Source organism: Zootoca vivipara, chromosome 1 (genome assembly GCF_963506605.1).
Source record: "Zootoca vivipara chromosome 1, rZooViv1.1, whole genome shotgun sequence".
NCBI classification, from domain to species: domain Eukaryota; kingdom Metazoa; phylum Chordata; class Lepidosauria; order Squamata; family Lacertidae; genus Zootoca; species Zootoca vivipara.
In genome coordinates, this window is record NC_083276.1 from 116680396 (window position 1) to 116693695 (window position 13300).

The 13300-nt window shown below is 45.8% G+C and overlaps 1 protein-coding gene across 2 annotated transcripts in view; it reads right to left on the reverse strand.

The window, feature by feature from the left end:
- RAPGEF4 (Rap guanine nucleotide exchange factor 4) overlaps window positions 1–10719 on the reverse strand; it is a 151282-nt gene extending 140563 nt beyond the window's left edge. For both annotated transcript variants that reach the window (XM_035135206.2, XM_035135200.2), the window contains exon 1: window positions 10593–10719. In XM_035135206.2, coding sequence (XP_034991097.2) covers window positions 10593–10657 — 65 coding nt within the window. In that variant the 5' untranslated portion in view covers window positions 10658–10719. The remainder of the gene's footprint in view (window positions 1–10592) is intronic.
- Between the last annotated feature and the right edge of the window lie 2581 nt (window positions 10720–13300).

Consider the following 13300-nt stretch of genomic DNA (forward strand, 5'->3'; position numbering starts at 1 on the left):
TGCCTGGGAAGCTGCTTCCAAATGTTGTGGCTTTCACAGAGAGCACAAATGGATGTCTTGCGTCCTCACTTGTTTAGGAAACAGCAACATTTGACCCATCCCCAGAGCCTCTCCATCAGCAAGGATTCCAAAAGGAGGAAGGTGGAAGGATTTGAATGACTTGCCACGCTTTGCTTCTCATTCCGCAAAGATGCATGAAGTAATAAACGGTGGGGGGGGGGTGTACTTGGAGCAGTGCTCAAATTTTATTACGGCAGGGAGAAAGCCGTTCTTAATGGAATCTACACCCCCCCCCACCCTCCCTGTTTTTTGACAATTTACACCTCTCCCCGCAATAGCTTTCCAGAAACAATAAACAAGGGAACCTTCACAAAATATGAAGTCTTTGGAATTACCATATGTCACGAAGTCTCACAGTACAGCACGTATTTTCAACGAACACACTAAAACCAGTGCCATTTTTATTTTCTTAATCTGCTCATCATTCCTTCTCATCTTGAAACCCCAAGGGGATGAGTCCTGGAGCCTCGGATGTGCCCAAATCGCAGTGCTTCTTTGATCAGGGAAGGAACTTCGAAATGATGTTGTTTCGGAAGAGCCTTCCCTCTGCTACCATTTCATAAACGTTTCTCTCTACCTCCAGCACCCTCCTGAAGAATTAGGCCAGGGAGACCGAAATGCTGCCTCGAGAAAAGAGGCGGGTTCTGTGATCTGCACAGAATATGCAAGCAAAGCAAGTTTGCTTTGTTTACTTGTATAAGCACTTCTGCTGTGGTGGGGAACGGGGAACGGACTCTGCGGTGCACCAGAAGCTTGTTCTCTTAACAAATGACAACGCTACTCATTCTCACTTTGGTTTCTGAGGCTATGCGCATAGGAAGCTGCCTTATACCACTGATTATCAGCAGTTCCCCAGCATTTCAGTCAAGTCTGTCCCAGCCCAGTTTGCATAGGCAATGGATATCCAAGTCCTTCTTCATGCCAAGCAGGTGTTCTATTGTTGACCACCAGCTCTTACATGAACCTGACTTATCCATATGTCCCCAACCTCAGAGGTTAGGCGTGTGACAATCATCAATAAGGCCCTTTCTAGAGCGGTGCCAGGCTGTGGAATTCCCTCTCAAGAAATGTTAATCTGACACCAAACCTTTTTCTGTTTTAAGACACTCGTGTGTGTGTGTGTGTGTGTGTGTGTGTGTGTGTGTCCATGCTCTTAATAAACACGGATGCTAATTTAGAAGCTAGGGTGCAGCAGAAGGGGAGAAACAACAACTCCAAAGAAAATGAGGTTGACAAAAATAAGGAAAAAAATCATGTTTTGACTGAAATGCTGAAAAGTAATAAAATATAACTGATGCTTTAAAAAAAACCAGGGGTGCTGATTTTATCTGATGTTGATTTTTTGCCTATTCAGGTGTTAATATATGTATTATTTATTGCTGAAAGCTGCCTATTGTGTGTGTGTGTGTGTGTGTGTGTAAAATTAAAAGGTGGGGTACACATGTCTTAAATAAATAAAATACCTACAAGCCTATCTTTCCAAATGATTGTGGGTGGTTCTGTATGGATGGGTTAAGGTTCTTTGGCTATTGAATTCTGGCTCTGATAAGAAATTCCACTCTTGAAGAAGTTTTGTAAGGAGAACCATATGAAATATTAGAGAAAACTTAAGAAAATAAAAACTGGTTAGTATTAATTAAAGTAATAGAGAATTATGAAATACAAGAAGAAGTTAGGAAGATTGGAAATCTCTAGACGTGGTTGATGGAAGTCCAAAAAAAATATTGTATGAGATATGAATGAATGTTAAATGATGTATGGAAAATTTATGCAAAAACTCAATAAAATATTTTAAAAAGAAAAGAAATTCCACTCTTGATCAGTTGTAGCAGTAAGGCAACTGCATGGCCCCAGAAACATTCTGCAACATGTACCTGTGCGGGCTGCTCTAGTTGAAAAGGAACTCAATGCACATGAAAGACATTGTATGAGATGAACTCTTAAGATCCACCACAGATTCTTTAAGAGCTCTTTTTGCCTGACTGTTTTGAACTGCCAACGGTTTGTCCAAGTTTTCAGAAGAATGGCTGGAAGATGTAACAACAATTATTTAACTGCTAATTAAATAATAAATGGTCAGTTGGTTATTTCTTCACAGACCAGAAATTCAGGCTTCATCACTGTTTTGTGCAGTGCCATCGTCAAGCAATCAATGGCGGCAATCTGCTTATAATATTTGAACAGTGCTCCAACTGCAAGCTGACTTAAAAGGAGCAAGTCTTAGTGCACCGTGAAAAATTAGGTTTATTGTATCTCTGAAATGTGGTCAGGATACCTGCAGCAGTGTGTCAATGCTGACACAAGTGGAAAGGTAAGGAGTCCACTCATTGTGTGTGTGTGTGTGTGTGTGTGTGTAGCTGTTTTTGGATGACAACTCCCATCATCCCTAGCTAGCAAGACTAGTTTTCAGGGATGATGGAAACTGTAGTCCAAAAACAGCTGGAGACCACTGATTTAGACTCTCTTACAAACTCAAATGTGAAATCAAATTAAAATCCAGAGATTCCAGACCAGGCATCCCCAAACTTCGGCCCTCCAGATGTTTTGGACTACAATTCCCATCTTCCCTGACCGCTGGTTCTGTTAGCTAGGGATCATGGGAGTTGTAGGCCAAAACATCTGGAGAGCCGCAGTTTGGGGGTGCCTGTTCCAGACAAAAAGAGATATCTATTGCTAATCACAGCAAATTAAGAGTCCTGTGACGCTTAAAATACTTGTGGGCATAAGCTTTTGTGGGACAGATACCACTTTGTCAGGAAAGCACTTAGCTACAAATCTAGTGATTACTACTCTGCTAAAACCTCATAAACCTTTTTTTAAAAAAATCTTGCAGGCTGAAAACCTCAAGAGAAAATTTATTTATGGTCAAGCTGTTTTTATAAATGGTGTCAGAAGTCAGCTTGTGGGCTTTTAAAAAAAGCCCAGTAATTGGAATAACCTAAAACAAACTTACTGAGTCTAATTGAACCAGCAACAAATTAATTACTTATAAGCATGCTTTTACACTTTATTACATCTATTTAACCTTTTGATTGAAATCAAAGGGACTTCAAGTATTTCAGTCTGATCAGAGTAGGCCCCAAATTAGTAACTACAGTATCTTTAGCCCCATTCCTAAATTTTAGGTCAGCACCTGCTAAATGTTTTGTTGGGTTTCCCTAGGGGTTTTACAGTGGGAAGCTTGTGAGTAGGTATAATTTTATTCTGCAAAGGGTACACAATTCTGCTCACCAGACCTTTCATGGCAAGTATTCCTCTATCGCCCTCTGGTAAGCATGACAATAAACCCCCCACACTTTCTTCACAATGTGGGAACTGAGGAAGAGGACATTAGGATTGGTTGTGCTTCACTTCAGTGGCGCTCTGAGCACTTTGGGCACTAAGAGTGGCTAGGAAAACCCAGCCAAATGGGCAGGGTATAAATAATAAATTATCATTATTATTATGATGATGATGATGTTGTTGTGGTTGTTGTTATAGCGCATCAACAGGGATAGTGCCCATCTTTGAGGTGCAAGCCAGAAATGGAAACCTGTCACTCGTTTTGGCACTAGACTGCTGAGCCACTCAAAGTGCCTCTGTTGTTGTTGTTTAGTCGTTTAGTCGTGTCCGACTCTTCGTGACCCCATGGACCATAGCACGCCAGGCACTCCTGTCTTCCACTGCCTCCCAGAGTTTGGTCAAACTCATGTTCGTAGCTTCGAGAACACTGTCCAACCATCTCGTCCTCTGTCGTCCCCTTCTCCTTGTGCCCTCCATCTTTCCCAACACCAGGGTCTTTTCCAGGGAGTCTTCTCTTCTCATGAGGTGGCCAAAGTATTGGAGCCTCAGCTTCAGGATCTGTCCTTCCAGTGAGCACTCAGGGCTGATTTCCTTCAGAATGGAGAGGTTTTATCTTCTTGCAGTCCATGGGACTCTCAAGAGTCTCCTCCAGCACCACAGTGCCTCTGTAGCAGAGCATAAAAATTCAGTTCCAGGCAGGGATGCTAAGGCTTGCCGTTTTGGCACAAGGCAGCTAGGATGCTCAGAGAGACCCGGAAGCTCAGTGCTACAATAATGCAAAGGCTTCCCTCTGAGGCTGCTGCAGGCAAGTGGGGGAAAGAGAGCCTCATCGTTGTGCTAGGCTGCTGAGTCTCTCTGAACACTTCCAAGCCCCAACACAACTATGGCTTTTTCTCGCTACGTACTCAGAATACTGTAGTAATGGCTAACTCTGGATCTCTCCCCCCCTCCCCACCATTTTTAAACGCATCAGTCATGGCTCAAGGGCTTCCTACAAAGGCACTGCCCACCTTTGGTCATCCTGTTACCTTGCCTCTTCAGACTATCATTTGCCATTTGTCGTTTTACAAATCATTTGTAATGATTCGCAAAGTCCTGAACCACTTGGGGCCAGGATACCTCAGGGATTGGCGGAACCCAAGTTATTCAGAGTGTCATTGGTCATTCCCGCCCCCAGTTGATGAGGCTCATTGACAACAAGAAGAAACCGAGGCTTTAGTGTCGCCAGTCTAGTCTCGTGGAATACTTTGCCAATAAAGATGCAGCGGGTGCCTTCTGTGCCAACTTTTAAACGCCTACTGAAAACTTTTCTATTCCACCAAGGCCTATGCAGGCAATTAAGTGAGCACCACCCACAAAAGTCTACTGACATTTGTTTTTAATTTATTTTTTTTGCTTTAGTCTTGTTTTAAACATTTTATAATGTCATTGTCTGGCTTTATGGTTCTATATTGTTGCAAACGTGCTGTGATATATTTTCATAATACAGTGGAACCTCGGTTTATGAACACCTCGGTTTATGAATTTTCGGTTTATGAACACCGCGGACCCATCTGGAACGGATTAATTCATTTTCCATTACTTTCAATGGGAAAGTTTGCTTCAGTTTATGAACGCTTCAGTTTATGAACAGACTTCCGGAACCAATTACACCCATGCTTCAGTTTATGAACGCTTCAGTTTAAGTACTCTGCGGACCCGTCTGGAACGAATTAATCCACTTTCCATTACTTTCAATGGGAAAGTTTGCTTCAGTTTATGAACGCTTACTCCGCGGACCATCTGGAATGGATTAATTCACTTTCCATTACTTTCAATGGGAAAGTTCGCTTCAGTTTATGAACGCTTCAGTTTATGAACAGACTTCCGGAACCAATTGTGTTCATAAACCGAGGTACCACTGTACTGTGGTATATCAATTTTTTTATAAATAAAAAATAATCTTCATTGGGATTAGTCAGGATTTTTTGTGGATTGGGGAAGCATCAGTCTGTATCCTTTTTTAAATCATCATCATCTTTCTTTTTAGGACAATGAAAAGAATTTATCACTACTAAGCAACATACCAAGAGTTAAAGACAATGCAACCAATGGCCAAGTGCCTGGTGTTCTCTATTGCAATATCTGCTAACCATTTTTATTTTAAATGGCAGAACTCCCAAATCTGACCAGCAAAGCAGGGGGAGTGTGATTGGTGCACCCAGTCACAAATACAACGAATGTGTGTCAGGTTTCCATTAAATCTGTATCAAGTTCAATTAAATCTGCTTAATTAAAACTTGATGCAGCCTGGTTTGATCTGCTCTTACTGATTATCAGGCAAATAGGTAAAGGTAAAGGTAAAGGACCCCTGGACCGTTAAGTCCAGTCAAAGGCGACTGTGGGGTTGCAACGCTTATCTTGCTTTCAGGCCGAGGGAGCCGGCGTCTGTCCACAGAAAGCTTTCCGGGTCATGTGGCCAGCAGGACTAAACCGCTTCTGGCGCAACAGGACACTGTGACGGAAACCAGAGCGCATGAATTTATCTTCCTGCCGCAGCGGTACCTATTTATTTATTTGCACTGGCATGCTTTTGAACTGCTAGGTTGGCAGAAGCTGAGGCAGAGCAACGGGAGCTCACTCCGTCACAGGGATTCGAACCACCAACCTCCTGATCAGCAAGCCCAAGAGGCTCAGTGATTTAGACCACAGCACCACCCACGTCCCTATATCAGGCAAATAAATTATTATTATTATTATTATTGGGCAAATAATACAGATTGGCAACAATCCTGTCCAGCATTACCATTCCTTAAGTCTTGTAGTTATCAGCACAATGCCAATTGTTGCAATGACATCCTTGAGGACTTCACCTAGCACCTACAAAACGTCTGTGCATAGTTGCCAAGTTTTCCCTTTTCTCGCCAGGAAGCCTATTCAGCATAAGGGAAAATCCCTTAAAATAAGGGATAACTCGGCAGCTATGCGTCTGTGGCGTTCCCCACAAACACACACATTTGCTGCTCTGGCTACCTTTTTCCTACACAAAAAGCCTGCACATAATCACATGCATTTTGCATACACCATCTCTTTGTTTTATTGTTAATGCTATACTTATATATTCATTTTTGAAAAGCATGTAGAAAGCTACACTCAAACAAAGGTCACACTGCAAAGGACTAGCTCAGTTCACTATGTCCTCAAAGCAACCCTCAATCTTTAAATAATTCATGAAAAGCCAGGCAAGGATCATAACATTCTTGACACACCAGGACAGTGGCATTACATGGTTTCTTCTGTGATCAGCCTCTGCAGACAAGCACAAGAGCTGGCAAAGGCACTGCAGGTTCTGAAAATTGCAAAGGGAGCATGAGAATTAATATATACTTCAACTGTACGGTATTCCTTGGGCAAGGCATCCCCAAACTGCGGCCCTCCAGATGTTTTGGCCTACAACTCCCATGATCCCTAGCTAACAGGACCAGTGGTCAGGGATGATGAGAATTGTAGTCCAAAACATCTGGAGGGCCGAAGTTTGGGGATGCCTGCCTTAGGCTAACTGGTGTGATCTTTGAACATCACCATTCATCTGGAACATGCATCATCTTAAATTATTTTTTAGACCATAGCAAGAAGTCTGGCGCTGTGGTCTGAACCACTAAGCCCAGGGCTTGCCGATCAGAAGGTCAGCGGTTCGAATCCCCACGACGGGGTGAGCTCCCATTGCTCGGTCCCAACTCCTGCCAACCTAGCAGTTCAAAAGCACATCAAAGTGCAAGTAGATAAATAGGTTCCGCTCCGGCGGGAAGATAAACGGCGTTTCCGTGTGCTGCTCTGGTTCGCCAGAAGCAGCTTTGTCATGCTGGCCACATGACCTGGAAGCTGTACGCCAGCTCCCTTGGCCAATAACGCGAGATGCGCGTCGCAACCCCAGAGTCGATCACGACTGGACCTAATGGTCAGGGGTCCCTTTACCTTTACAGTATGAGACACGACTCTGTAGGCTGCAATCCCATACACTGCACAGGGCCTTAACTCTTAATGCCAAACACAATACAGTATACACACTTGCCTGGGAGAAAGCCCCACTGAAGGTGCATACACACCATAGGCTACACTCAAAAGCATATTTAGAGTACAGTACATGGCATCTTTCAAAGAATCCTGGGAACTGAAGTTTATTCCCTCAAAGAGACAATTCCCAGCACCTTTAAAAACTATACTTCCCAGGATACTTTAGGGGAAGCAAAGGTTTGGTGTGCATGCACCCATACTCAGTGAAAGCCATACTCCTGAATAAATATGCACCATTTACCTGAAAAACGCTCAACAATAAATTTAGGGAAACAGCTGAAGAGATATAACCTACGGAAATCAATTTTACAATCAATATGATCAGCTAAGGTCATGAATGGTGCACACTGCAAGGTGCCTATCATGTGACTGCCAGTGATAGAATGAGATCACACTAGTCCTTTTTTGCCATCTGTAGCCAATCCCCAAGAATAATTCAGGTGCTTTAAGAAAAAATGTTGCTTTACTACTCTCTTTTCACCCATCAATCAGTGTTAATGAACAACAGTGACTAACAACGTATTGTTTATTGCCAAACCTACAATCAGATCCAACATGAAATTACCCTGCCTGCCAACATCCGGGAACAATCACATTTGCGGCCCATGATGATGAAGAAATCATTTAAGAAACTTCAGGGTGGGGAAGAGAATGAAGTGATGAGAGTCATTCTGCCACCAACTTGGCTTTTACTGACATCTTTCACTTTCATGTGAAGGAGCAAGGATAAATCTCCAGGAATGTAGTCAGGTGAGAGGAGATGTTAACTCCCGGGATTTTTTAAAATGGGAAATCAAATCCCCAGAAAAAATTGAAGGGACAAGGGGAGAGTTGGCATACTGCTTGTATTGGTGAGCTCCCATTGTTTGGTCCCAGCTCCTGCCAACCTAGCAGTTTGAAAGCACATCAAAGTGCAAGTAGATAAATAGGTACCACTCTGGCGGGAAAGTAAACAGCGTTTCTGTGCACTGCTCTGGTTCGCCAGAAGCGACTTAGTCATGTTGGCCACATGACCCAGAAGCTGTACGCCAGCTCCTTCAGCCAGTAAAGCGAGATGAGTGCCACAACCTGAGTCGTCCGTGACTGGACCTAAAGGTCAGGGGTCCCCTTACCTTTAATCTGCACTGTGGGCTTTAAGCTAGTGGTTCAAGAACTCCCCCACCCCCCATGAACCACTTGCAAATTGCTGCAGGTCTTGGCTGATTTTTATACCTGTTGTAACTGTAATGTGCTGTGCTAGATGCTGTCCTTTCAACGCTGTCTTTTTATTCCTTTCCTTTCTTACAGGTTTCATTTTATTGTGTAACATGTATTTGTCATAAAGCAGCATAAGGAATAAAAGCAGCGATAAATATACAATTGCAAATCAATATATTTGTAATACGTTGGATGTCCATCTCTTCACTTCAGCCACATGAAGCAGTGGCTCATGGGCTAGTGTTTAGGAACCCCCTGCTCTAAACCGGAGGGCCAGTCATCTGGAACAAGTGACCCTGCCATGTCTGCTTGAAAACCAGTAATGGTTGCAGGTGGTCCTTGAAGACAAGACTATTCTGCATAACTTCTCACACCACACCAATCTGCTGATTCCACCACACTAACCACAGTTGTTGTGGATTGTGATGGGGTGGTGAAATCCACTGTGGTGAGCAATAGGATCCATGTTGTGAGCAGCTGCGTGCACGCAGCTTGGTGTGTGGTCAGCCACCTCCAAGCATCTGAGATGCCAAGTGGCCTCCATGTTTGACTGAATCATTTTTTGAATGTACCACAAAGGGTATGTACCAGAATAATGCACTACATAGATACACCAGGAAGCCAAAGTTCATACAGAACCATCTCATTTCAGGGGCTGAAAGGCCAGCTAAGTCCATCTCACCACTGCAGGTACGTCTTCGCTTTCCTACGAAATCAACCCACACAATAAAATCAACCCACACCAACACATTAAGAATATGGAGTCAGATTGTACATGAGTATCAGCTTTTTAGGGCTTCCCAAGGACAGCATTCCCCCCAACCCACAGGGTCAATCTGCCTGAAACCCTGGAGTCTCTCTGCCAGTCACATTGGACATGTCTGTACAATCTGACCAAGCATAATGCAATGCCCTATGCCCTCACTGTGTCTCCCTCTCTCTTACACACTCATACCATCCCACAACCGAAACATCATTCTGGAAAAGTTAGCGCATATATGTAGCATCTTCTGCAGTGTGACATTTATATGTGTGTATGTGTGTGTACTGTATATATATATATATACAGTTACACCTCAGGTTGTGAACGCTGCGGGATATGTGTTTTCGGGTTGCAGACCGCGCCGAACCCGGAAGTACCAGAACGGGTTACTTCCTGTTCAGCGCAAAGCACAAAAAGATGACACACGCATGCGCCAAATCGCGTCACACGTGTGCGCAGGCGCAGCGCTGCGGGTTGCAAACGTGCCTCCCGCACGGATCACGTTCGCAACACGAAGTATGACTGTATATATGTCACACTGCAGAAGATGCTAAATAAATAATTATATATATATATATATATATATATATATATATATATATATATATTAATAATATAACATTAGTGACCATAATGCCTTCTGGGAAACCACCCCCCTCCTCCTCTCCCTGCACCCCCACCACCCAAAGTCTTGTGACCCATCTCCAAGGTAGGTGCTCACGCACAGATGGATTATTGATCTCCCTGTTTCTCCCTTGCCAGCAGTGCCTGCCTCCATAGGCCCTGCAGCAAGAGCCCTCATAGGAAGCAGCAGCGGCAGCAGCGGGAGGCCGGGAAAGACACGAGGCGGACCCAGGAGCTCCTATGGGGTGCGGGGGTGGGGAAACAACCCTTTCGTTTCCTTTTCCTCGGGCACGTGCAGCATCTCCCAGGCGGCCCCTTTGATAAAACGCGTGGCCCCTCGGGGCTTATTCTTACCTCCTCAGAGTACACCCGTGTGGAGAAAGCGCTGACCTTACAAACACGGGGGTCCCCTTACAAACCCACTACCCCGCCCTCTTCCCGCGCAGGGATATGATATTCCCACCCAGCTGCTTCGTGGATTGAATGTATTCCTATATTAGGCCACAACAGTAACGAATGGATAAGAGGGGGGGGACACATCCAGTCAGGAGGGTGCACCCCATTCCCTCACCCACCCACCCACCCACCCAAAAAACAAAGGCGCCGGTGGTACCTTTTATCCAGGCAAGCGATCCACTCGGTGGAGGAGGAAGAATGCGAAGTGTGAGCAGCGACCATCTTTTCCCAGGGCACCCAGGCGGCTACTGATGCCGCCGCCGCCGCCGTGGTGGGTGGGTGGGTGGCTGCTGGGCTCTGCTCCCTCCCTCCCGCCCCACTGCCTGCCTGCTCGCTCCTTCCTCGCCGGCACCTTCAGCGCCTCCCTGCCCGCTCTCCCCGCAGCCTGGAGGGGCTCCCGCCTGCAGCCGCCTCCCCGCGTCGCCCCGTCGCTGCGCAGTCGGCAGCAGCGCCACCTGGCTCGTCCTTCTCTGCCACCTAGGCGCCCGCCTTCCCCCCTTTCCCCCCTTCCCTGGGCTCGTGCAGCGGGTCCGTTCTGCGAGCGCTGCAGTCCCCCTTTGGACACAATGGGCTAAATATAAACCCTGAAGTCAGCATCGGCAATGAAGAAGAGGGGCCTCGGCTCTACGCTGCTTGGCGCAGAGGCTGGCGACGCTTGGGAGGGAGGAGGAAGAGGGGCGCCTCACCTATCTTAAACCCACCGGGCCTGGCCTTCCTCTCCTTGCCCTGAGCTGGAATGAAAATATCACAAGGCCACTGCCACCTGCCTCCAGAGAATTAAAGGAATGGAAGCTCCTCTCTTGGTGCACATGATTCCTGAGGAAAATCACCCAACACCCACTATTGCATTTCTCTCCCTACCGCCATGCCAAAAAAACCCCAACCCTCTAGGACTCCAAAGTGCCACACTCTGGTGGTCCTCTTGGCTTGCAGGGGATGTAAGCCGCTCGCCAGTGTTATTTTTCTAGAAAAAGAGGTGCCGGAACTCTTCATGAACGCCTCCCATTTTCTCCTCTTCTTTGGCGATCCCTCGAAGCCAAGTAAGATTGTCTTCCATAAACACGGTCTTAACAGCAAGTCTAACTGTGGAGGCCAATTCTGGATCCCCACGTCCTTCCACAGTGGGGACATAGGTTTCCTGGTGGGAGTTGATCACGGCGAGGGTTTGCCAAATGTGCCTTCCTCTTAGCACGTTCTTCCCTTTTGTCCTGAGTTCGAGCATCTTCAAAGTCCATGACACCTTTGGAAAAGGCTGTTCTCTGATTGGAGCGCTCGCAAGCCAGTGTTTCCCAGTTGTGGGTGTTTATACTACATTTTTAAAGATTTGCTTTGAGAGAGTCTTTTAAACCTCCTTTGTTGACCACCAGCATTATGCTTTCCATTTTTAAGTTCGGAATAGAGTAGCTTTGGGAGACGCTAATCGGGCATTCGCACAACATGACCTCTCCAACGAAGTTGATGTTGAAGAATCATTGCTTCTCTTATAATGGCAATGGCGCCCACCTGAGAGGTGCCAGAACTGGGTTCTATTGAGTTCCGACTGAAGAAAAGCCCTGCCTCTCATCATACAAACAAAAGTCCAAACAAACCAAGCGTCCATTTAAGACACATCAGGATTCCAAAGCTAGGTCCACAAACAGTCCAAGGTTTCTCTCACAAGGTACAACACGGCAAGCGGGAACTAACCAGATCCCTGGAATGCTTCCAACAGCAGGAAGACTTGGGAAAGAGGCCTTATATATATATATACTCTGGCCTCCTCAACTGCAGCCTAATCACAGCTCCTGGCAGTGAAGGAGTATCAGTAGTTGCTTATACACCTGTAAACCCCCTACTCATAGGTAGCCCCCAGGCTCTGGGGTTCCTAGATTATTTTCAACACTCTTCTGGCACGCTTCTGGCACCAGCAACACGCTTCAACACGCTTCTGGCACCAGCACTCTCAAGGATTGGGGCATGGCACCACCTTGTCCTCTGACACTCCTCCAGGTATCCATTCAGAGGACCTGGAACTCAGTGGGCCCTGCCTGCTCCTCAAGGTCCTTGTCTTGTAAGGTGTCTGGTTCATCCTTGTATGCCTGACACCCGATCAGGGCTAGGTATGACACCAAGTTACACATTCAGCATCATATATTGTTTGTCCCTAACAGCAAACCAGTTCGGAATTAACAGATCATCTGTCAGCGTCATTATTAAAGTAGAATGTTTCTCTTTCTGCTTCGCTTCCTTCAATACAAAGTTGTGCACACTTAAGTGTAACATTTAGATCAGGGTTTCCCAAACTTGGGTCTGCATTTATTTATTTGTTTTGTTTGTTTGTTTGTTTGTTTGTTTGTTTAGACTATAATTACCGTCATCCTTGACCACTGGTCCTGTTAGCTAGGGATGATGGGAGTTGTAGTCCAAAAACAGTCAGAGACCCAAGTTTGGGAAACCCTAATTTAGATAAATGTAAACTTCTTTATGGTTCTTCAGTGCTGCCTTTCTTTCCCTTTGCTTCAAAAGAGAAAGGTTTCCATGGGCGTACCCAGCATGGGGCAGGGGGCAGCTGCCCCCCCTAGAAGCAGGGCAGCTGGAGAGGACAGGCAGGGACGCTGCCTGCTGTGCTTCGCCTCAGCCTGCTTGGCTAAAGCGAAACAGCAGCAGCAGCAGCACCTGGACCTGGGCTAACTTCAGCCCACACTCTTTCAAGTCACAGCGAGCACAGCACAGAAAGTGCTGCCCCACAATGCTCCGCGGCACTTCATTTGCATGTATTGAAAGAGTTGTGGGCTGAAGTTAGCCCAGGTCCAGGTTTCCTTCAACGGAGGCAGCTTCGCTGCTGCTGCCTCGTTTTAGTCACCGCTGCCATTAAAGGAGCGGGCG